Source organism: Oryctolagus cuniculus, chromosome 12 (assembly GCF_051225735.1).
Source record: "Oryctolagus cuniculus isolate XC-2025 breed Fujian yellow rabbit chromosome 12, ASM5122573v1, whole genome shotgun sequence".
Lineage (NCBI taxonomy): Eukaryota > Metazoa > Chordata > Mammalia > Lagomorpha > Leporidae > Oryctolagus > Oryctolagus cuniculus.
In genome coordinates, this window is record NC_142878.1 from 19,235,588 (window position 1) to 19,261,588 (window position 26,001).

At 42.0% G+C, this 26,001-nt stretch overlaps 1 protein-coding gene and 1 long non-coding RNA gene across 2 annotated transcripts in view; one reads left to right on the forward strand and one right to left on the reverse strand.

Moving 5' to 3' along the window:
- SLC35F4 (solute carrier family 35 member F4) overlaps nt 1–26,001 on the forward strand; it is a 344,601-nt gene that overhangs the window by 316,736 nt on the left and 1,864 nt on the right. Inside the window, exons 2-7 of the mRNA XM_002718268.6 lie at nt 61–246; nt 5,316–5,613; nt 11,340–11,559; nt 18,978–19,103; nt 21,236–21,428; nt 25,012–25,101. Coding sequence (XP_002718314.3) covers nt 61–246; nt 5,316–5,613; nt 11,340–11,559; nt 18,978–19,103; nt 21,236–21,428; nt 25,012–25,101 — 1,113 coding nt within the window. The remainder of the gene's footprint in view (nt 1–60; nt 247–5,315; nt 5,614–11,339; nt 11,560–18,977; nt 19,104–21,235; nt 21,429–25,011; nt 25,102–26,001) is intronic.
- On the reverse strand, nt 7,350–11,574 carry LOC149122962 (uncharacterized). The gene is made up of 2 exons (XR_016217772.1): nt 11,437–11,574; nt 7,350–11,273 (listed from the first exon to the last, which is right to left on the reverse strand). It is a non-coding gene; the product is annotated as an uncharacterized LOC149122962 (long non-coding RNA).

The window sequence follows — 26,001 nt, forward strand, 5'->3', positions numbered from 1 at the left end:
AATCTGATCCCGATTTTTCCTCCAGGGCATTCTTAAAGGGACATGAATTTGTCTTCTCAGGTACCTCCAGATCTTCAGCCACTCGATGCAAACCAGGAACCAATTGCCCCAGTTCCCACAGTGGCATCAGTCGACAGCTGTCTCCTCTGTCTGTCACCGAGGATTCTTCTGCTCCCATTCTGGAACTTCAGAGTCGAGGATCCTCTGGAGTTTGTGGACACAGAATTGAGAGACAGAACAGATCAGGTATGTGGGTGAATTCCTCTTAAATGACAGCAACGGTTGGTAGCCTTCTAACAAGCCCTGGCACAGACTGCAGAGGTGTCATGGGGACTTTCATGAGCTGGGATGGGATGGTTTTATCCAGTGGGAAGAGGAGGATGGAAGAAAGTAGATAATGTCTTCCAGTGGTCTAGAGTGCATCAGAGAAACTGAACACAAAAACCTAAGCTAGACGAGCTTCACACGTGATTCGGTAATGACATTTAATAACATTTACGAGGCTGCTAGTTTTCTCGTCTTCAAAATGTCAAAACCTAGAATCTTTTATCTCGTGCCTGGGATTCAGCAACAGCACACTGTGCCCATTCTGAAAAGAACAAAAATGCCAGGAAAATCAAGAATCTGCTTTTGTCCTCAACAGGACTTCCTGTCCCGGCGGTCCTCTTAGTTTTCCCAATTTCCTAACCTCTACAGGAGACATAGTTGCCTCTCTGATCAGTATTTTTGGATCAGTTAAGGCCTTTAGACTTTTCTCCCATCCACCTGACATCTCACCAATGCCTGAATTACTGGGATTGCTAGAGAAATCTCACAACTATGCCCACAAGTTTTCTAGAAAATTCAGTTTCTAAATGAAACAAAGTCCGCTAGGCTGCTACCTAAGGCTGTTGCTTACTGGTGAGGGACATCCTATTCTCTCTCCCAGAAAATGCTCTCAAGTCCCAAGTTCATATTCACTTCCTGTCATCCTAGGACCATACGTCCACCTCCCTGCAAAGAGTAAAACAATCATATGCTAACACTTGCTTCTCTACCCCAGAATCCCTCTGTGCTTTTGTTTTCTAATACCAGTGTTGCAGGGTGACTTTTATTTGTACCTCTTTCTACCTTTCCAATGTTAGCTCCTTGACCCCTACCAAGAATCTTCTCCTACAGACCTCCTCTGAGTGTGTTTCCAAATTCTCCCTCTCCATTTACTCCTTCAACTTAGCCAAAAACAGACTCAAACCCTCTTTCATCCTTGAAAACAGTATTAGCAACAGCAAAAGCAACGAAACACCTCATCTAAAATAATGGGTAGTAGAGGGTATGCATTTGGCCTTGTGGTTAAGGCACATTTCAATGTCTGCATTTGATACTTAACTCTGACTCCTAACTCCAGCTTCCTGCTCATGCAGAGGCTAGGAGCAGATGATGGCTCAAGTAATTGGGTTCCAGCCACCCATATGGAAGACCTGAATTGAGTTCAAATAAATAAAGGAATAAATAATTTTAAAAAACCAAAATGACTAGGTAGTAAAATATAAACTAAACAAGCAAGAAACACAGAACACTGAGAAAAGTTACTTTTTATAAAAAGAAAAATGGCAATTTAGGGATTCAGTTAGGAATGGAGATAATATCAGCAAAAATGATATAGGAGATGTGAAAGCCTCTTGTGGTATGCACTCATTTTAAAATAAATCTTTACTTAATGTATACTAAACTGATCTTCTGTAAAAAAAAAAAAAGGAAGAAATTATCAATTCCCAACTTGACTCTCACTGGGATTAAACATGACAATAGGTCTGATCTGATTTCATCATCATTTAAAAAATCATCTATTATTTTTCACTTTATGTTTGTGTGGGAGCAAACTGTTGAAATCTTTACTTAATGTATGCTAAACTGATCTTCTGTATATAAAGAGAATTGAAAATGAATCCTCATGTGAATGGAAGGGGAGAGGGAGTGGGAAAGGGGAGGGATGCGGGTAGGAGGGACGTTATGGGGGGGAAGCCATTGTAATCCATAAGCCGTACTTTGGAAATTTATATTCATTAAATAAAAGTTAAAAAAAAATAAAAAAAGAAAAAAATATTTTTTCCATGAGAAAAGTTATTTTTCAAAAACAAACCTTATTTTCTCTTATCTTATTATTTGAGTGACAGATTGGAAGAAAAAGAGAGAAAGTACATTCTCAGTCTCTGGTTCATTCTCCAAATGCCTGCAGAGGCTGGGCCTAGCCTAGACCAAGTCAGAAGACAAGGGCTTAATCAAGGTCTCCTACATGAGTGACAGAAATCAAAAACTTGAGCCGTCTCTGATGCCTCCCAGTGTCCACATTAGCAGGAACCTAGATTTGGAAAGAGAGTGAGGACCTGAACGTGGGTACTCTAATATGTGATGTAAGCACCTTGACCAGTGTCTTAACTGCTAGACCAAATGCTCACCCCAGACAATGTTTTCAAATGTTATCTCAGCAATTACATACACATGAAGGGTGCAATTCTTTAAAAAAAAAATGAAGAAAATGACATCTTAAATCTTCAGAAGTTTTAATTGGCTCTAATAAATTGTAGCAATATTGCTGTCATTCAGTTGTTTGCAAAACAAAATCTCAGTTAATTAAATATGCTGGTTAATAAATACATGTCATATCTATCATATCTAGCTTGCTGATTGTAAAGAGAAAACCATTAAAGATCACTTGGAACATAATTACTCTTTCTGTGACAATTGGCAGGCACTTGGGGATAATCCGGGGCACACAGAGGAGAGAGGAAAGGAGAATGATCTGAAAGCAGCGCACCGTGATTTTATGGATGTTATAGTGCTTCATCTCAAAATGAATCCCATGAGAGAGAGGTTGTCACTGTGCGGCAGAAGCGGGGATTGGAATTAAACAGGGACTCAGGGTCACAGAATGGCAGGGCTAGGACTTAGACTCAGATTTCAAAATCCAGTGGCCTCTACCATCAACTTGTAGAAGAAAAAAAAGGAAGGAAGGAAGGAAGGAAGGAAGGAAGGAAGGAAGGAAGGAAGGAAGAAGGGGGAGAGGGGAAGGGGAGGGGGGGAGAGGGGAAAAGGGGAAGGGAGAAAGGGGGAGGGGGAGGGGAGGGGGAGGGGAGGGGGGAGGAAGGGAAGGGAAGGGAAGGGAAGAGAAGAGAAGAGAAGGAGAAAGGAGGGGAGGGAGAGAATATCATTATATTCTTAGAATTGTATCTAAGAACTACATTGCATCTGTTCTACTTGTATTAATATCACATGAACATGAGAATTGATGAGAAAAAGAAGGAATGGCTAGGGTTCCTGATACAGCAATTCTAGTGATGCGTACAAAAGGAGAGATGTAAACATGCTTAAAGTGGTCAGAAAAGCAAAGAGCTCTGGAGACCCAATCTCCCTATGCCTTGTAAAATTACAGAATTAGCAGCTATTAAATCTAGCCATTAAGAAGAAAAATGGTTCAATAATATGGAAAGATTTAGGCGATTGTTGGTGTTTGTGGTATGATGGTGGCACAGAAGAAATATTCAAAGAAGGAGACAATATCACCCCAAAAGGAAACTTAAAATACTTGTAGCATCACTCCTCCTTATGAGATAGTCCTGGAAAATAATGAGAGGTGAAATGTAGGAGTCCACTTTCTCTTAGGTATCAGTTCTCGTCAACCTATCCAAGATTGCCATTCCCACCAGGAAACACATTCTTCTCCAAACCATTTCCGAAGCTTCCAGTGCTCAAGTGGAAAGCAAAAGGCTGAAAGCCTAACAGAATGAGTATTCAGAATAAAAACGTGTTGAACTTCAGACAGCCTTTAACGTGAGTCTCAGTTTTTTCATCTTGAAAGTGGGAATGACAATACCTACTTAAGAGAGTAGGTCTGTGTCTCTCCCCAGCCTCCCAACACAGGACCCTTATTTATCTCGCTTTTCCTCTCCTACTCTGCATGGTAAGGTCATGGAGGAACTCTGCAGAATGGTTACTAAGAGCAGGAATCATCTGTACACAGAGTGCAAGGGTAGCTGGCTACTCATACTTCCAGACTCACTTTAATGTCACTTTATCAGGGAAGTGTCTCCCGGTCACCTCTCACCCCACTCCTTACCAGTGCTTCTCTGTTTATATGGCCTTCTAGGAGTATGCATGGATTTCAAAATTCTTTTACACCAAAGTAACCTTTTAAATTCCATTTACTAAGAACATTCTGATGTACCCTCCTGTCTGTCAGAGTTGGCCCTTATCACACTCCATTAGGTGTTTCCTGGCTTCCCACTAGACTGTGAGTGCAACTCTTTCATCTGGGACCCAACTATAGCTCCTGATAGAGTCTCCATTCGATTTTGTTGAATAAATTTTTAAAAATGCCAGTTTTCATCTTCTGGAGCTCTAAGCACTGAGAACTCAGCACTGTTTATAAAATCTGGAGGCACATAGCAATTGCTGTTTCATATTTGCTTGGTTTGTATTCTCCAAAGAAGAGTTCACTTTCAAAGCTTCTATCCCCTTCCTTCCAAATGATTATATCAGAAAGCTCTCGCTGGTTAAAGGTTTCTAACCCAGTGAGACCATCATGCTTGGCTCATTAAGCAGTAGACACCTGGCTCATTAGGCAGTAGGAATGCATTCAACAGCAGAGCCAATAGATTCTGGAGAGGTGAGGTGAGAAGCCCCTTTCACTGCCACTTGCAATCTGTGGGCTACACTACTTTCTTAAGCCCCAGAACAGACCTTGTAGTGAAGGAAAGGGCCTGAATAGTTAAAGGAGGGACACGGGATAATCTTGCAGCCAATTTTGCCTCCCTCTACTTGGAATTTGATCATGTGGGATCCCAACTTGGGTGGGGATTTGGTGACCTCTGCCCCTGTTCAACTTCCTGATAAGTACATGAAGTCATTACACTCTTTATATTGAACTTGTCTTCTCTATCCAGGGAAAGGCCTTTGTGATTGTCACTTTCAGAGAGCATTGGCTATGTTTACGTAAAAAAAAGAGTTGCTGCTAAATTTTCCTACTAAATGTAAAAATACAAAGCAAAACCTATTGTGCTCCTGGAAATACATTAAGTAACAATTTATTGTGAGGTGGGAAATGACTTTGTGTAGCCAAAACTTTCTCCAATCTTGGTATACATTTCTTTTTGATTTAATAGTCATCTTTGATGCAAAGATCCCACAGAGAAAACAAGTCAGAGTTATCGGTCTCTTCCGATGATGGCAGGTTAGAAAAACCCAGTGATGCCTCTTCGGTTTCATCCGTTTGAGTTTGATGCATTTGATTGGTGTTTTATGACCTGACTTCCCCACATGACTTCCCTTCCTGGTTCCAGGGGACGATGGGACACAGACTCATCCCGAGAACAGCAGCCAGGAGAACAGAATCCGAGCTCGGTGCCTGTCATGCACGTCCGTGCTTCTGAAGGCCGTCTGGGGACTCTTGATCATCTTGTCAGTGTCGTCGTCTTGGGTGGGCACCACACAGATTGTGAAGATCACTTATAAGAACTTCTACTGCCCATTTTTCATGACGTGGTTTTCAACAAACTGGAACATTATGTTCTTCCCAGTCTATTATTCTGGTCATCTGGCCACTGCTCAAGAAAAGCAATCTCCAATGAAAAAATTCAGGTAGGTTTCCTGTTTCACGGGCGACAGGAGATGTTTGAAATACGTATTGTGCAGATACACAAGTTTTCATCTCTTTGAAAGATGAAAGAGTTCACCTTTGAATGTGGAGAAGCAGGTTCTGCAGTTGAGAATCAATGCCAGAAAGAAGAATCAGTTCCCTCTTAAAAACTAATGTCTACAATGTACAAGGCATTGTGCTGCTGTTTGTAAATCTTAATCATTAGTGGTAGCAAATCCGCCTTTTAAGGTGGCATTATTGTCCAAACTTTAACACAAAAGGAAACAGATTCAGAAAGGTTAAATGACTTGTTCAAGGTCAAACAATGATACATAATGGAACCCGGATTTAAATCTACATCTCCTTATCTCTGAAAATCATGTATTAATAGAATATCCCAAAGTCTGTCTCAAACTGCCCAAAAATCTGGATTAATAAAATTAATTTTGGTAGAAGCATTAGCTTGGTATTCCCAATATTATGGATGAAATGGCCTGGCTTCATTCAATGAGAGCTTCCGTCCTGAGAAACCAAAAGACGCCATTCTTTGCTGGTCAGGAGCACACAAGCATTCCTCGTGTCTTTTCACCAGCTGCACAGTGGTGGCTTGGCTTCCTGGGGAGTCCTGTGGTTCTGGTGGGTGCTCTGCGCTGCCCCTGACTTCCGCAGCTGTCCACTGAAAAAGTCAGGAAGCTGATAGGGCTGACGTCATACATAAATCCCTACACAGCTCTCAAGGAAGGTAAAAGCAGCATTTATGTCAAAATTCCTTTGCTAATAGAAAACTTCTTAAAAAGGAAAAGTCCGTGTGAGTGTTTGACTTGGTACTGAAGTTGCCACTTAAGATGGCCATGGCATCTGAAGGGCTGGGTTGGACGCCTGGTTCTGGCTCCCGACTCCAGCTTCCTGCTAATGCAATCCCTGGAAAGCAGAAGGGATGGCCCACGTGTTCCATTCCTGGCACCCATGTCAGAGACCTGCACTGAGCTTCTGACTTCTGCTTTCAGCCCGGCCCAGTCTCAGGGGTGTTTCTCTCTCTCTCTCTCTCTCTCTCTCTCTCTCTCTCTCTCTTTCTCCCTGCCCCTCGGAAATAAACTTCCAGGACAACACTGAGACAAAGCAGGAGCCAGGGACCTCAGTGGGTTCAGTTGGGGGAGTGACAGTTCTCCACAGCAGCTTATTGATCCCCAGAACAATGACAATAAGTTTGTCCTGCAGGAGATAAAATAACCTTTCTTGCATGTCCCTACATCCAGTGAAAAGAAGGAATGACTATGATGGTTGGCGCAGGATCAAAACCTTAAGAAACTGATGGGACTATCTTCAGTTTCCACCGTCTGTCACAACATGAACATGATTAGGTATATTGAGGTCATCCTGCGAGTGATTTTCTATATGTCCATGAAAACTCAATTATGATTAAGGAAAGCAAATTTTGAAAGAACAAATGTTTTTTTTTTTTGGTTTGGTAGGAAGTATAAGACTCCCTATCTGTTTGTGACTGCTAAAGATATATTTGATTTCCATTAAACCAGATGTGATTTGGGGCATACGTTTTTAAAGGATGATAGTTAATAAGCAATTACAGGAGAACATGATTATCAAAGTAAAATTGTCCCTGTTTGAGAATACCTATGTGGACCCAGATAACAGGTGGATTCTACTTGGATGCTCCTAAGGTTTAGACGCACATGTTGAAAAAACAACAGAGTTTAGAGTTATAATCAGTCAAGAAGACTTTAAAGCAGCCCAGGTTGGTTTTATTTAAGATTGCACATTTACACAAGAGGCTACTGCTGACAGAAATGCTGTTCTGGGAATGAACTTCATCTTTTCCATTTCTCTCATGTCGGACTAACTCTGAACTTAGCAAAATCCGTGCTTTGACAAGACACCGCCACCTGTTAGTGCTGGGAGAGTTAAGCTGACCGTTTCTGAAATCAAATCAAAGAGCTTTTGTTGTCAAGAATAAAACACTGTCTTTGAAGGGATTATTCTCTAGTGGTCCTCTCCAAGTGAGAGGTAAACATTGCCAGGAAAATCTTAGATCCTTGATCTTCTTTTCCCCTGTAGACTCATTAACACCATCTGCAGAGAAGGTTCTCTCAAAGCTCTCCTGGCCAAATGAGAGAAAAACAAAGTTAGTGTATAAGACTGGGAATAGAATTTGTCCCATAACACCACAGCTTCTATTTTTTCTTGAATGGTATGAAAGAATTTGCAACTTTTTATCACTAACATCAAAAGAGCATTCTATAAAATATCAAATCTAGATGGTAAAGATTGTTCATTTGGAAATAGTAATAGTTTTTGATAATCCAATCATTCCATTTATATACTCCCAGGAGAGTTCAATTGCCATCGGTGAATCTGAAATTTAAAGAAAAAAATTATATAGCATAGTTCTTACAAATTCTAGAAAGTATGAAATGAAGAGCCAAAGATAAAGTGGCCTGTGTCTAGCACTTTTAAATGTGCCTGGACACGATTTGACATCCAGAAAGGGTTCCATAATAAGTCACTGCTAAAACAAAGGTGAGCATAATTAAATTATTAGTGTCTCCAACTTCTAAGCTTCATTCCACACTTTGCCACCTGTCAAAAACTTTGAGCTCATCATCCCAAAGAGAGACCCGCTGTTATTTGTTTCTCCATAAAAATTCATTTTTAAAATTTCTCACATTTTTAAAAGATTTATTCATTTCTTTTGTAAGACAGAGAGAAAAAAATCTTCCATTTGCTGGCTCACTGCCTAGTGACCACAATGGCCAGGACTGGGCTAGGCTTTAGCCAGGAGCCTGGAACTCCATCCAGGTCTCCCCTGTGGGTGGCAGGGGCCCATGTTGGGCCATCTTCTGCTGCTTTCCCAGGAGCATTGCAAGGAGCTGAGGCAGAAGCAGAGCAGCAGGGACTCCAGCTGGCATTCCTGAACGGGACGCTGGTGTCACAGGGGGTGTCTTAATCCACCTTGCCACAATGCTGACCCCATATTTTGCTTTTCTTAGCACCTAATACTTAAAAGGCATGCGATCTTACACAGATGACCTAGTATTTGGGAAGACAGCAACTGTAACTCGCGTAACAGTGGTGACAAACGGGGAGATGGTTGACAGGGAGTGGAGGAAGAAGGGGAACCATGAGGAGTGAGCACCTGGGGGTTGGACCAGCCAGGTGAGAATGGGCAGTCTCTCCTGGGCAGTGGCATTGTCCCCAGCCACTGGGCCGTGAGGCTGTCGCAGGCCCTGTACATCCACTGGCCTGGCCTGGGGCACCAGAGTCCCCTCCCTGCCATCAGGGTCTGTACAACCCATGATGATGGTGGATTCTAGAAAGGAGGAACCTCTCTAGAGGCTAAGGACAGTGGGAAGAAAAAGAAATGTTTTCATCAGAAACGAGGTTTGCGGTGGTTCTTAATACTCGGGTGTTTCAAAAGGCTTTCAGTGGTTGCGGGTGACAGGATATGCCCATGACCCTCACCTCCGGCTCTGCATGGCAGCTTTCTCACGGAGCAGATGGATGCCCTAGAACAGCCACTTCCTCTTCTGACGGGTGTGCTTTGGGGTCCCTGGGCAGCCAGGGGGCTGTAGCAAGGCCATGTGTTTTCCAGTGCATGTGAGCACATGTAATTCCAGATTACTATATAGCAGGCTTTGCCCTTGGGGTGTTTAATGCCTTTGTTGAAACTTTGCCTCTTTCAAGTTCAAATTAACCTTTGGGAAACCTCATTTTCATTTTCTGAAAATCCATCCTTTTTGCTTGTACCCTATGTGAAAGCAAAATCACTGTACAAGAATCTATGTGCAGTGTGCATTTGTAACATTCCTATAATTGCTAACCTACAACTCCCAGCATTCTTAGCTGCTTGAAAGCAACACAGACTGTGAAGCAGGATCTTAACAGCTCTGCTCCCTGCACTGGCAGCTTTTATTGCTTACTCTGCCTGGTCCTCCCATGAGTAAGTTACTTTGTATACAGGAGGCAAACACTGCTTAGTGATTACTTTGGTTTGCAATACTTTTCAGGCACCGTAACTCTTCAGTAAAATATGAAAGAGAAAAACTAGGCCTACTGCTATCTAGAGCCACCAATACAGTTCACTGCAAACATTATAATCATGTTCAAACAGTAACAACTTGTTGACTTGAACAAAATCCTTACACTACTCTTGAAAACACAAAATAGTTGCCCAGTAAATGCTTGAATGTTCATGGCTAGCTGAGTGAAAAAGGAAAGCTAAATTCTATCATGGTGGGTCTCTTTCGGTTCATGGTCATACACTGTCACAGTTTCACGTCCATCATTGCCTATAAGTTTCATTAATGTGAACCTCTTGATTATCATGGCCTCTGAGGGGGTGGCATTTAGCCTGGTGGTTAAAACACTGGTGAAGACATCTGTGTCCCATGTCAGAGTGCCTGAGTTTGGTGCCTGGCTCCACCTCTTGACTCTAGGTTCCTGCTAATGCAGACCCTGGGAAGAGCTGGTAACAGCTCAAGTAATTGTGTCCCTGCTACCCATATGGGAAACCTGGAATGAGTTCCTAGCTCCTAGTTTCAGACCAGTCCAGCCTTGGCTGTAGCAAGCATTTGGGGAGTGAACCAACTAATGCAACGGAGCTTGCTCCCTCCCCACTCCCTTCTAGCTATCTATCTCTCTGCCTCTTAAATAAATCTTTAAAAAAAGAAGAAGAAGGAAGAAAAGAAATTTTCCCCTTGGGCTACATAGCCAATTTAATCAGATATCAAACAAATTACAGATTTAACGGAAGTGATTTTTTCCACATAATGAATTCAGACAATTCCTCCAAAATGGCCAATGTCTGTATTTAGATGTAACCTGAGTTTCATATTTAGCTTTTTTTTTTTATCATCTTGGGGGTTATCACAGAGGCTTTTAAATTTTTTCTGTCTTAAGAACACTGGCAAAGGATGAACATTGGCCTAGGAGTTGGGCTATTTGTTGGGATGGGACAGCTGTGTCCCGTATCAGCACACCTGGGTTTGAGTCATGGCTCCACTCCCGATTCCAGCTTCCTGCCAGTGCAGCCCTTTGGAGGCAGCAAGTGTAACTCAAAAGTGGAAGACCTGGATTCAGTTCCCAGCTCTGCCTGTCTCTAGCCATTGTGAGTGTTTGGGGAGGAAGCCATCAGAGAGAAGTCTGGTTTTTTTTCTCTCTCTCTTAAATAAAGACTGGTGAGAAAAGAAATTATGCAACTCAGCATATACACTAACGAAAGGTACAGTGTTTTAGGAATAGTAAATTCCCAAGAATTTAGTAAATGTCCCTGTGAATCTGTCCCTGTTAATCACAGGGTCCCTGTTCCATAGGGTTTTGTAAGATGTCGGTAGCCATTTGATTCTGTCGCATTCACCTTTTGGGAAAGAACCTTCCACTTCTTCCTACAGCTCACAATTCCATCAACTGCCCATTTCTACCTTTCTCTGGGTCTCTTTGAGAATGTCCAGAAGTAGCAGCAGGTGCATCCTGGCGATCTCCTGAGAATACCTGGAGAGGAGGCAGCCTAGCCCTGTGTCTGGGAGATGCGGGCTCTTTTCCAAGGACCCAGGTGCACCCTCTGAAGCCCCGAGGCAGCAGAGCTGGGCCCAGTGTGTTCCACAGGTGACTGCTGGGTCTTGCTGTCTGCACTCCTGCCTGCAAATGGCTGTGAAGAGTTAGACAAGACATGTCACCTCTGGTTCTTGTGTATTAATCTCTTTTTCTTCCCTAGGGAATGCAGTCGGATTTTTGGTGAAGATGGCCTGACATTGAAGCTCTTTCTTAAAAGAACTGCTCCCTTTTCTATTCTATGGACTTTGACAAATTACCTGTATTTACTGGCTTTAAAGAAGCTGACGGCCACTGATGTCTCTGCCCTGTTCTGTTGTAACAAAGCCTTTGTCTTCTTGCTATCCTGGATCGTGCTGAAGGACAGGTTCATGGGAGTGAGGGTAATGGCACACTTGGTTCCCTGTGCAATGCCTCCTTTGACTGCAGATCTTGACATCAGGACAGCTGCATTGTTTCATGGAGTTCCTGTAACACTTTTCCCATTGGTTCTGAGAACAAATTGAAATGTGAAGACGCGGTAGGAAGCCAAGGCAGTGAGACATCATGAAAGGATAAAGGGATTGTTTCCATGGGATAGTGAGCTGACTGCAACGGGAGACACTAAAACAAGAGAAATGTGTTCTTGTCTTGGAATTAATTTTTAGAATTAATGGTGTGATCCATTCCCTTGGTCCTCAGGACAGAAGGGTCTGAGAAAACTAAGCCACAGTAAAGATTGTGGCTCTTATTTTTTCAATCAACAAATGTTGTCAAATATTAGGGCAACTCCCATACAGCCACCTAGGTGAATTTAATTAATATTGGTGTAGAGAGGTAAGATTACCAAACAGTAATTCATATCACTGGCATTGTCACAACGCTGCTAAAAGTGGCTGTATATCTCATATGACCAATCTAGAAGTGAAGCGAAAATCAACAGCTTGTACTTTGGGGTACACATTCTTACTTGAAATGCACTAAACTCCCACCAACCACTTCAGTTCTGAGATTATTCCTCTCAGGAGTAACACAAATTAAAATAATTTTTGAATGCCTGTTCTGTGTTAGACATAGCTGACTTGGTGCAATAGATGCAGAGGTAAGGAATTAGATATCCTTCATACAATCTGACATGCCACCATGATGCAAATATTGAGACAACAATGCTTTAGAAGGAGGACCAGATGAACAGCCTTTCCCCAGAGTATCAGCATTATACAACCTATTGTTCTCTGAAAGATATGGCCAAGATTGGATTTGAAATATATTTTGCTATAAAAATGGTGCTCTTGTTTGGCAATGATTCCACAATCCTTGCTTCCCTCCCAAATGCTGAAATTAATGTCTATATTAGTGAGAGAGTTGGTGATGGCCATTAATCCTGAAAGCTTTTTTAAGAAAAAAATCCAATTAGAAAATTATGATTGTATCATGGGAGACGCTGCTCAGAAATTGAAAATTAAAGCTTGATATGAGCCTTAAGTAGAAAGCTTTCCTGGAAGACAAAATTAAAATTATGTGAGTCAGTCCAAGGTACCACTAGGGTATACCAGTTGTGATACCACATCTTCTCTAGCTGATCTTAGGTTCAATACTCATAGGACTCAGAATCATGTATTTAAAGCTAGGTGCTACCTGTCTACCATCAGGAAAGCTCCTGAGACTGGGGACCCCTCCTACATGGCTCACTGCTCCATTCAGGATGGACTACATAACATATGGGTCCCAGTGCAAATGAAATGCAGGGCTCTTGTTTTTAAAAAAAATCATCTATTTCAAGACAGCAAAAACAGACCAAGTGCAAGTCCCAAGTGTGAGGAAGTTCTTAGCGTGGAACTGTACTCATCTCCATGGCCCTAAAGCCAGCCCTGTTTCTACTTCCAACGCCTAGAGTAACTCAGGGTGCAAAGCTGAGCTCAATAGTTATTTGAAGATATAATGAATAAACTCGTTCATGTTTGTATGAGATCTTTCTCTTCACTGTCTTCCACCACCATGGAAACGTGGAGGCCTTCAATGGCATCTGAATGCCAAAAATAAATCAACATATTCAATATTAGATTTACCAGGGAGAAAGCATATTAGAGTGAATGAGTATATCTGACCATGGACCTGACTGATGTAAGAGGTTACATCAAAGGTACAACGTTAATTTAAGGTCTTTTAGAGAAAAAAATAAACCTCAGCTGTGTAAATCACAGATTGAGTAAATCTGCCTAGAGACTACTAACCATTGTCATTTTCGTCATTTTCAATTTGGCATCTGCAGTGAGTTGAATTACAGCTCCCCAAAAGATACGTCTGTGTTCTAATCCCCAAAAACCTATGAATTTGATTTTTTCGGAATAGAAGTCCTTGTAGATATCAGTAATATGAAGATCTTGAAAAGAAGTGATCATCCTGGATTATGTCCAACAGCAAATGTCCTTGTTAGAGACCCACATGGGAGCTACAAGGAATAGCAGGAGGCAATGGGACCACAAAGCTATGTTGGGGTGATGTGCCCACAAGCTAGGAGTGCCAGAGCAGCCACCAAAAAGCCTAGAGGAGGCAAGAAATGTATCCCACCCTAGAGACGCTCTTGGAAGCATGGCTCTGGCTGAAATTTGAACTTCTAGCCTCCACAACTTTGAGAAATCAATTTCTGTTGTTTTAAGTCACCGAGTTTGTGGCAATTCATTGCAGCAGCCTTGGGAAACTTATCTAGCTTCTTTAAATAGTAAGAACTGATAGAAGGTTATTAAGCAGCCAATAAGTACTTGCTAATAAATCCATACACAAATTAAGACATCATAGGTGGCAAATGAGTAAGCATTAGTGTCAGGCATGCTGGTGGAAGTTGGATATTTTTCTTTTAAAATGACAGGAAATGCTTCACTTCTCACTGTGAAGCATTAGGAAGCGCTTTATGCCATGTTTCAGAAGAATGTCAAAGTATAATTTTAATGATACCCATAATCAGGCCACAGAATATGAGAAGAACCAAAACATATTCAGCATTTTGCTTTTTGACAGTATCAGCAATTCTTCCCCTTCTGAGACATATTGAGAACATGTATAATTAGGTCATTTGAGAAATTAAATGAAGGCAAACAGAGCACCAACAACATGAGTGCAGCTCTTATTGCCTATGCCTTTAAATAATCTAAGACACAGCCCCTCCACATGTCACCCCACTGGACTCCTCTTTTTCAAAAAATGGCGTAAGAGATGCTTTCCGTCAACAAATTAAAATTTATCTTTATGGTTTGTGATAAAGCTTCTGCAGTTTAGAAACAGATGGTTGTTGGATTATAATGCTCATTTGTTTAGCCCGTAAAATGATCATATGGAAGATGAAAGCTATGGCCTCCCCTACTTCTATTTTTTCATGTCAAAATAACACCACGAAGAGAATACAAGACGCTTTAAGTCATAACATCAGTAAATATGAGTTTATCTAGGTGACTAGTAGATCAGAGTGAGCAATACCCACATAAAAATGCATTAGGTATTATGAATAACTTGCTAATATCTTGCTTACTTGGAATATTGATTGAATTATAGAGAGGTGATCAGTTATGCTTAGTTTTCTATTATAAAATCATTTCAATTGCTTTACTGTCATCTTTGCTGTGTTAAATAGCTCTTTCATGAGCAACTGCTTGTAGTTCATATATATGATCATATCATGGAAGTTAGTGAGCTTCTTTAAAAGATCATATTTTTAATTGAAAACATTAGAAAGTGATAATCCAACTCTCGCAGCATTGAATTTGGGTGTTTTCCCATCTCCGAAATCCTGTCTTGTTTAGCTATACTTCTTAAACTCATAGGAACCAAAGAAACCACATCACCTTAGTGAAAGAAGGCTCTTAACAAGGAAACTGAGCCACTGGCTGTGAGTTTGCTCTCTGCTGCTGGCATTCATTCCACCTCGAGGAAAAGTTTAACGGCAGACAGCAGGGTTAGAAACCTTTTGTTTAGATCTAAGCCCTTATGTATTAACTCAGAATTTTCCTTCATTTTCAAATTTCCTTGAACATCTGGAGAAAATTGGTGATCAGAGCATGGTTCAACAGATTCCAACTGTATTAGAAAACTTAGGAAACAAATTTATGTCCCATCACCTTCACGTTGACATGTTTTCCAGCTCTAGGTGTGTCCCCAGGCAGTTAGCTCCTCAAATGGCGGCTGCTACAGAGACATTCTGTAGTCACAAAGGGCTGACTGAGTCTGTTAGTGAAGCTAGATCTGTTGCTGAATTTAAACTGGGCTCCTGATGCTCCAGGAGCCGGCAGCTGGGCTCTGTGTACTGATACTGCATCCCGAGATAAGATTCAAGATGACCTTCTGTTTCTTTGTACTTTACACTTCCACAGGCAGTGGACGATGGATAGAAGGACTCATCCCTCACATCTGCTTCTCCACAGAACACTGACTTGTGAATGCAGCCAGTGGGGGAGAAGGCTGGGTGTGATGCTCCTCAGGTTTTATGCCCACAGGGACTCCACAGCCCCTTCAACCAGGTGCAGTGTGTTGACTCCCCACATACATCCTTCAGTCTTTCCTTCTGGAACTTCTTTCCCTCTTTCTGTCCAGGTCTCACTTTGAGATCATGTTCAAGTGACTTTTATGACATGAAAATAGATGTAGGTGGGTCGTGTTCAGTGACCTGGCAACTCTTGGTTTTGCTGCCATCCAAGAGGCTCTCCCAGAGCCCCTCATTCACAGCATGTCTGAATGACTACACACGGTCACATCTCTTTCACTTTTCACATTTCAGCTTTTGTTCAGTTTAACTGGATCTGAGTAAAAAAGATGGTTCTTTGCAGGTCCCTAAATATATCATGTGCAGAAGTTTCTGTATAACCATGTAGTTCCTTGAAAAATGTAGGCTAAATCCACTCACTGAGAAAAGAATGATCATTAGTGCAGCCCTCACTGGCCTTGCTGGTGGTGTGTATCCCGACTTCCACTTCTTTAGATAGACACTCTGGCTGGTTTAGAGGCTGGAATCAGAACAGATTGTCAGCAGAGCCAAACAGGGGCCCCCACTCATGCATTTTCGGCAGTGTTCCTCATATGCGTTTAACGTGTCCCAGAAGCAATTTTGTGGTTGACACCCTGTGAATGAGCAGGTGTGTAATTTTTGACGCAATATTTAAGGTGCTAACTTCTTGTAGATACATTTTCAGTGAGCTGAGCCTAGAGTCATTGTGTGTTTTTCTATTATTAAGGATTAATCCTTCTTGGATGGCTGACCCTGAAAATGCATGCAGCTCAGATTTGTGCTTATGTTATTTGTTCTCTGGACATTCAAGTTAAACCCATGGTACCAGGCAGAGCCACTGTAGGATCATCCAAATGACAGTTGTTAATAGGCCATGCACCCTACATTATCCTGCATTTCCCAGATTAGCTGAGAGCACTTCCCTTACTACCAGCTAGGTAGATAAGGACTATCTTGAGAATTTCTTACAATATGACCATAGAGAAGATGTCCTATCGGATTGTTGTGAAATTTACATAAAAATGTGGCTAACAGTTCAACTTATCGCCCCTTCCTAGGAACACATTAAGTAACCTACAAGTTATTGTTTGTACCATGAGAAGAATTTCCCTAACATCTCAAACATTCATATTTCTGTGCTTTCAGAACTTAATTAACTGCATTGTCTGGTCACCCAAGTGAAAAACGCTTCTCTCCATGACGGCAGTTGGAAGACATTGATACAACAATTCAAGTAATCCAGGCTCCTATTTTCACAATCACTTGACTCTAACAAGCAGCAGAGATCCTTAAGAGGCTTACTTAGATGATTGTTTTGACTTAACTATGAGATCATGCAATCTTTAGCCATATCCAACTCCTATCTTGAGAAGACTTTTGGTAGAATTTGATATGTATACATTTTTACTGATGGCTGACTCAGAAAAGGCGGAGTCACTTGTGGTCGGTCAGACCTGAGGGTAATTTTAAATAGGAAACAGCGTATCATATTACAGTTCCTTAGATCGTTTCTATTAACCTGGTCTTGAAGTAACTACTTGTTCATTTGACCAAGAAAATACATCTTGACCCAAGGAAAACAAATATCAACTCAAATGTATTGTCCTACACCCTCAGTCTCATGAATAGTTTATTTGTGCATGTGAATACTTTAGCCTATGAACATTATCTAGACGTGAAAACGCATCAGAAAATGCCAGTATGTAATGTGAAAGCAACAGAGACGTGGACTTAAACGCTGGAACAGCCAACTCCCTTTTCATTTCTCTGAAATCAGAGCACCCAAGGAATTGTTGCAAATCCCTGGCCGGACTATAAATGCCCAGACCAAGGAAAGTGATAACACTTACAGAATCTCCAGGTCTAGGTAGCCCCCTCCCCATGTTTATTTATGAGTCTATTACTTCTTGTTTGGAAATTTTCCTTGACACCTCATGGGGTGTATTCAACTCTATTCCTCCCCCCGCCTTGTGAGGCAGTCTGATACTCACTTAGCGAGAGCTGCCTCCCGTCAAGCAGTCTCCTGGGTCACATTTGATGAAGACGACTTCTCACTGCTGACACGGCAGCATCTATTCTCAAACACTCCTGCTGCTTTTCCTAAAGGACACTTTACCATGAAGCTACTCAGAAACCAACTGTGCCCTTGCTCTCAGAGGTCATTCACAAAACACTGCCTTAGCAGCATCTAGATTACAACCATCAGGAGCGGATTTTCCACCGGCATCAAGTCTACAGTCACACTCTAAAGTTCCACATTTGCTTATAACAAGTTAATTCACTAAGAATGTTCAGCAGGGCCCCCAAAAGTCACACATGTAGGAAAAAATACCCTCAGAGGAATTTATTTATTGGGAATACTCAGAACTGAAGTGTAACAAAATTCATTGCCATATAGGTTTAAATTTCTCACACATTCTCAACTCAATTTTAAAGCCAGTGAAACTTTTTCCTAAGGAAATGATATATGCTCCCTAGTCCACAGTTGTTATTTTACTGTTTGCTGTAGGTTTGAAAGGTTTTCCAACATCTCCAGTTCAAGACAGTTAAACAGATTCAAATCAGCATTTCACTAAGGTAGTAGACTTCCGTTTTGAATGTTCTCGGGATTATATAATTTTACAGTAAGCCAACACGACTTCAGTCAAATTATGAATATTACACTTCATGCAAGGAATGAATGATCTGGCATAATTAAATGAAATTGTCTTTCTGTGGCTTACCTAAAAATGGAATTAATTTGCATGTAAACAAAAGGAAGAACTGGCCTCTGCTTGCTGTCCCAGTGATGGAGCAGTCAGCTCATTTCTGGATAAATCACCATGGGAGGTTGTTCACTTTCTTTTTCCCCTTAGCCTACATTTGTCTCTTAGCTATGTTGGTATTATGTCTCCCTAATAACATCTTGGTGATATGAAGGTCTTCAGAAACATGCACTGATCCAAGGAACTAATTGAAATGTATGCAGGACTTGTTTGGAGAAAAAGAATACAGTGTAGATGAAGGTGCTCAGAAGCAACTTCCTACTAAATTAATTTCATCAATATGGCTATTAATATCTAGAAAGCTGAGCTAAAAAATTAAACTAAAATTGCCTGTCCTTAATAAGAATGTGAGTAGCTTTTATTTTCTATGCCTGGATGTCTCTCAACACCCTGATTTATTTTTAATATTGATCTTCCTACAGTTTAGCAGTGCTGTAGAAGAGGTAATTAGGTTGAAGGAAGTACTTAGCGACATTCACAGTCTTGAATTGTTTGATATGGGATACAGAGGCATCAAGGTTTGTTTTTTTTTTTTCCTGTTTCCTTGCAATGTATTCGACAGATAGTTGCTGCAATAATGGCGATCACTGGCATTGTCATGATGGCCTATGCAGATAATTTCCATGCCGATTCCATCATAGGAGTGGCCTTTGCCGTGGGCTCAGCCTCCACATCTGCATTGTATAAGGTATGTGGTTGTGTACTTTCTGTTGTAGTCAACTGTTACTCATAGCTTAGACTTAAGTAGTAAAGTAAGAAAGTACAATGAAAAGCTTGGTTCAAAAAAAAAAAAGCAGGTGTGCTTAAATAATACTAAGCATCACTGACACAGTAGTTTCATGCATGGGCACCTGTCGGGAATTTTCACCTGTTTAACACAACCATATGAAGCATGCTTATTTCCATTTTCCAAATGAGGAAACTGAGCCTGTGAAATATTAAGGAACTTGTCCAAGGTTGTACAGCCAGAAAGCAAGAGAGCCATGAACTTCAACTCTGGACCAGCCAACCCCTGAGCCTGTGCTGCAAGCTCTTGCTCCCCTGATTATCTGTCCGTTACAGCAGACCCATGAGTAAAACTTCTCCTCTCCTTGTATTTAATTTAACCAACTGTCGTCATCATTGAAATGTCACAGCGCTATTAGGAATAATAAGCAAGCTGTCATTTGAGACCTGGCTGTGTGATACCTGTTACCCCTATGCCACAGGTGCTCCTACTGCGAGCACCTCTTTCCCTTCTGATGATGCTGTCAGCCCACTCTGGGCACTCATTCTATTCAGAGTCATTTCACCTGAATCAGAAGTGAGGCATGATAGAGCAGATCTAAGACGTTATTCTCCAAACCTCTCCTTTCAAGAACCAACTTTCTGGGTTTATCCAAGAGACTCTACCATTGCACCCCTCTTGGTGTTTCAATCTGCAAAATATGCCCTTTGCATCCCCCCTGGGTACCTGTTAGGATTATTCGCCAACATCATGCAATCTATTTCCATACCAACCTTTCTTGACCCATCAATTCTCCGTGATGGGCTTGACAAGTGTTCACTCACTCAGCATTGGTGTCTGGCTTACTCACAACAGAAGCTCTACCACAGTGTGTGGTGTGATGCAAGGTGAGCACATGCCCAAGCTCCCTTGATGAAGTCTCTCAAGAAGAGAAATAAGTTCAGTGGTTACGAGAGGCTGGAGAGAGAAAGTGGGGAAAGAGATTAACAAGTACCAGGTTACAGTTAGATAGGAGTAAGAAGCTCTGGAGTTCTATTACACAGCAGTATGACCATAGAGGACAATGTACAGTGTGTTTTTCCTTTAAAAAGCTAGAAGAAAGGATTTTGAATGCTCTTATTATAAAGAAATGATAAATGTTTGAGGAACTAGATCTATTTCTCCTGTTTGGACCATTACATGATGTACACATATACCAAAACATCACATGGCACCCTATAAATATATGAAAGATTTATGCATCAGTTAAAAACTGGAAAAATAAGAGAAGACATTAAAATCTGGCAAAAATAATAAGATCAGTTCAACTTAAAAGCAGTATCCGGAGTTCTTATGTCACCAAGGTGGCCATCTTATAGAGAAAAATGTCTACACCTTTTCTGGGGTTAGTTGTGTTTGTTAGTGTGCACAGACTCCTATCTGTGTGGTAATTCAGGCAGAGCAGATCAGCTCCGTTTTACATTGTTAGAGGCTTAGTAAAGAGAAGAGAGGGGTTAAGAAGCTAAGAAACACAGACTGCAGAGCTGGCTTCTTGTGTGGCTTCAGACTTCAGTTCGCCACTCCTTGTCTTCCTCTGCACACAGGCTTTCAACTCATGGAGAAAATTGCTTCTCAATCCAGAGAATAAATATAATTTTGTGAAGACATTTTAAGCTCAGAAAGAAAAGTGCTTGTAAATCCAGGGCATCATTATTATTTCTATTAGCAACATAGTGGCAGGCTCCCTCTATGTCTGATTTAGTTTTCAGTATCTGTCAAAATAAAAATGGAATGAAGCCCAGGCTTAAAGGAAGAATTCATGGTATCTTGGTCCTAGAAGAAATGTCTGGGTTTGTCTGGGTTTGTCACTCTAGAGCCGTTACTGCTGGTGGCACCCAACTCAGTGCAGAATCTCTCAGCAGATACCACAACGAATTCATCTCGCGGCACTGGCTGGTTCATTTAGGAGCTAGGGAACATTTTCATTCCTTTCAACAGCACATTAGTGCCACGGAGATGGCAGAGCTAGAAAAAATGGAGGATAAACTCTGGAAGATCAATAAAATTGCCTTGCTGTCCCCACCGTCTTTGACTGAGTTTCTTTGCTATTCTAGGTTTTGTTTAAGATGTTTCTCGGAACTGCCAACTTTGGTGAAGCGGCACACTTTGTCTCTACCTTGGGATTTTTCAATTTGATCTTCATCTCCTTTACGCCGGTCATCTTATATTTCACCAAGGTGGAGCACTGGTCCTCTTTCGCAGCTCTGCCTTGGGGCTGTCTGTGTGGCATGGCAGGGCTGTGGCTGGGTAAGTGCACCCAGGTCTTATTTTTCATTTTCTGCATTGCTTGACCTTTTCTTGGGTTACTGTAGTTGTGCTCAGTTCTCCAAGTTTGTGTTGGTTAACATCATTGCACATTTAGCAGGTTCATTGCAGGCTCTTGTTTGGATCAGACTTATTCAATCTGTGTGGCTTCCAAGGGTTAACGTGTGCAGCTGAGGCGCAAAGCCGCTGGGTTTATGACTGGCCTTCAAGTATCTGATCTTCAAACTGTACCAAATGGCACTTTTAAAAAAATTACTTACTTGATTAATTAATTAATTTGAAAAGCAGAGTGACAGAGACAGAGGGAGAAACAGGGAGAGACACAGAGAGAGATTTTCCATCCACTGTTTCACTCCCCAGATGGCTGCAACAGCTAAATCTGCATTTGGCTAAATCCAGGAGCCAGGAACTCCACCCTGGTCTCCCACATGGGCGGCAGAGCCCCAAGCGCTTGAACTATCTTCTGCTGCCTTCCCAGGCATATTAGCACGAAGCAAGATCAGAAGTGTAGCAACCAGGACTTACGCTGGTGCTCCAATATAGGACACCAGCATTATAAGCCATGGTTTCGCCTATTGTGCCACAACGCTGGCCCCTGCATGGTGTCATCACAATCCATGGGTGCCACAGAGCACTGGACAGAGGTGAGAAATTGAGTTTGCATTCAAGGGACTTAGACTGGTTCAAAACGGCCAGAACACTCGTTGCATGAAAAAGGGAAGGAGGGGTAGAGACGAAGATTGAGAGGAAAGATGAGGTTGCCTGGAAAGCCACATTGAGGGATTTGGATTCAAAATCCACTAATGATCCTTAAGCAGGATGACAGGCTCATGTCTACGTATTAAACAGCTCACGCTGGCTGAGTATGGAGAATGCATTTGCAATAGGAAGTCTTCATCAGATGAGAGAAGCAGGCTAAGTAGACTGTGCCTTGGTGATGGGCAAGAACTGGAGATTTTCAACATCTTTCTCCCAGCTCCTTGTAACTCTGCGGCCACCTGCTCCACCTGGGCTTCAGGATCCCACTCTCAAGCTGCCATGCTGCTGTCACTGCTGATGTGAGAGGAGCCTGGAAAACAACAAAACCTATTCTTCTCCCGCCAGGCAGCAGATAACAGCAACAACCCCATGACTCAGATCACGTCTGTTTATTCACAATCCAATCATTTTCATTCCTGTCTCCTTCAAAACCAAACCATGGGCCAGACCCCTGCCCACTGCCTGTCTCCCTATCACACCTGACCGGCAGGATGTGCACCAATCTCAACTGACCTTCACCAAGGTGATGTGATTTGATGTGATAGCGGCATTGCAATGCCTGGGAGAAAAAAATTCCTCATTTTTATTCCCACACAGGATATTGATTAGATCATCATTATCTTCTTTGGCCAGGCCCCTAAGGGGAGGTCTTCAATAGGCAGGGGTCTCTGGAGAGAAGAATCAAACAATAATTGTTGATCCCTTGAGTTCTGGTTTTTGATGCATGGTAATCATCTCTCATAACCTCTGCTAAATGGAATGGAAATAATCAACTGCATGTCCACAAGACCAGAACATCCTAATTCAAAGTGCTAGATGGTTCCCTGGCCAAAGACAACCTAACAAGGAAAAATCACAACCAAATTTCACTGACTCTTGGCTTCTACTGTACATACATGAGTTCTACTTTGCTGCAAGTAGCCCTTGGCCAATGTATATTCCATGACATGTCTCACTCAGTCCTGGGCACGCTTGTTCAGACTGGATGTCACCCATACCCAAACCATCTGGACTTTGGAGTTTGCCAACAAGCAGCATACTCTGCACACCCCAACAAGTATAGTGCCAGGCCTACCCCCGAGTGCACTGCGGATCTCACCTTGCCAAAGCTTTGCAGTGACAAGCTAAGCAGTTGGCCTCTGTCCTTACTGTGCTACACACCTCAGGGTCCCACAGACTTCAGTGCTGTAATTCTTAAGTTTTCATTTCCATTCTTCTCTTCTCCATAGAATCAAACAGGATCTGGTTGGGGCTATGCTGGGAGACAGAGCTAAGAGACACACCAGTCTATGCTCTGAGTTGCCAAAATTCTCCTATAACGATGGCTTTCTTGTTTGCTTGGGTTCACCTTGCCTCAGTCCCTCTCTTGGATTCATCTTTTTCCAGGGAGTGTCTTAGCACTGATGCAGGCTGGCCTCACCCATTCATCTGACATGTCTGAAGCTCAAGCTAGGCCTTGTGCCCAGCGACAAGTGGACCTACGCATTGTTTTCCTTAGTTTGTCAAAGGAGAGTGGAATTGTTCTGTCTAAAGAATTCAGGAGAAATAGATAACACATTTCACAGAAGTCACCTGGCTCTTGCTAAGTGAGGAGGTCTCAGTTCTCCTCAAGTATACTTCCATTCAATCTGCTAAAATAACCAGTCCGGCCAATAAAATGCCAGTTAAGGAGTTTGGCAGAGCTGGTCCTATGCTTGGTAAATTTCTAATTTTATAATTTGAGCAGGGACTCACTTGGGCAGCCCGCAGCCTTGAGCACCACTATCGCTGTGCGAACGTTAGGAAGGAGCATCAGCCTTGTGAATATCAAACATGGACTCTCTACCTGCTAAGCCCAAGGGACTCCAGGTTACCAAGTCGCCGACTAAGTCTACTTAATGACAGCAGAGATGATAGAAGAGAATGGAGTCATATACACCATGTGACCTGAAACACTTCTAGGACCTTCTTTGGTTCAGCAGAGATATGGCCAAACTCTTGAGTTATTTTCATACAGGTCGTCTCTGAACTGAGGACCTTTTATAGCTAACATTCATATCTGCAACCCTTAAAACCAACTTTGTGAACCCTATTAAAATAAGGCTCTGTCATTTACAATTATTATTTCTTCTGGAAAGCTTATATGTGGATAATTTTTGAGGAAAGGTTGTCTTAACTACTTTTATATTTAACGGAAGTCCAAAGATAGTGATTAAGAAGCATCAAGATGTACCTTCAGTTAATTCTATGGAGCTGCATTCTGGCAACCTCTGCACATATCAGATGTGGAAAATGCCCCTGGAATTCAGTGATTTATGTTGATCCCACGCTGTGAGGTTTGCCAATATGGCGGTCAGCTCAAGAGGCGGAATAACAGCATCGGCTGCCCTCGGCTACACCTTCCTTGAAGCAGTAGCACTAGAATTTATCATTGTCCAGGAATAGGGCAAATAAAGTCACATAGATAGAAAGCACCTGACTTCAATCAATCACGAGCTTTCAGCCTCCCTGGTCCCAGCTAACCTTGACAGTGCAAATAAACAGTGTGGTGAATTGATTATTTACCTCTTTGCATTTGCTTCATACACCTTTGCCCAGAAAAGTGGCAACAGCATAAGAACCCAGAGTGACAGAGGAGGCAAAAGGGTGTGGCTTATTCATGCCAGACAAACAGGCATAGATCTCCAAAATTAGACAGCTGATTGACCGAAGGTATGGACCCTTTGGAAGTCACATTCAGCAAAGATATTGATTATTTTGTGTTAAGAAGAAAAGAGCCTTGAATATCAATTCCCCTTTATCCTGCTTATCTTCCTCGATTTTACAGCCTTCAACATCCTGGTGAACGTGGGTGTGGTGCTGACATACCCAATCCTGATCTCCATTGGGACAGTGCTCAGCGTTCCTGGAAATGCAGGTACTGGTGCAATTTGGCATGTGCGGGTTCTGAACCTACGATAAGGCGTCTGCTCCTGTTTGTTTTATGGCCTGAACTGTTGCTTCTAGTAATTCTGAATTATTCCCTCGCTTGGGAAGATGTTTTTAAATATCCTGAAGGTGGCAGACAACAGAATAACTAGGCATCAGATTTAAAATTTGCAGCTACAAAAACACTGTTTTTACTTGGTTGTGCTTTTAGAATTAAATACCAGATGTATCTTTTGGGTTTCATGTAATCTCCCTGACAACCTAATTTTGTGGTATTTTTAGAGAAAGTCCCATGGAAACAAAAGGCAACCCGGCACAGGACTCCTGAGTACACGTCACTAATGAAAGTGTAGGGAAAGTACAGGGTGGTGGCTCCCATCAGACTGTCCCTGCGCAGCGGAGTGGCAGGACCTTCCCTGGGGGCAGAGCAGATGGCCCTCTGGGATACAGAGAAGGAAAAAGCAATTCAACTCACCGCAGGGACAACAGGAAAAGCTATTTTTTTCAAGATGATCTTTCCAGGAAAACTTCTAATGAAACAAGTAATGAAAAGGGGTTATCTGGATCACTGTTCAGTCCTTCTACCTTCGAAATTCTATGATTCCAAGTCTTGAGTAGCTATGTTTCCTTCCTGCAGGACAATCAGAAATATTTATTGAGCACTTATGTAATAAGAATTATAAAAAGACAGGAAAATTATATGGTTGTTGCTTTAAGAGGCTTGGTCCCAAATTTGGAAAACAAGACCAACATACATGAAACAACTTGGAACTATACAAAGTAATTTATTATTAAATGCTAAATTCAGACTCTGAGCAACAGTCCTTCAGAGGGAAGAAATATCAGAGAGGAGTGGAGTTGTCAAGGAAATTCATTCATTCCTCCATGG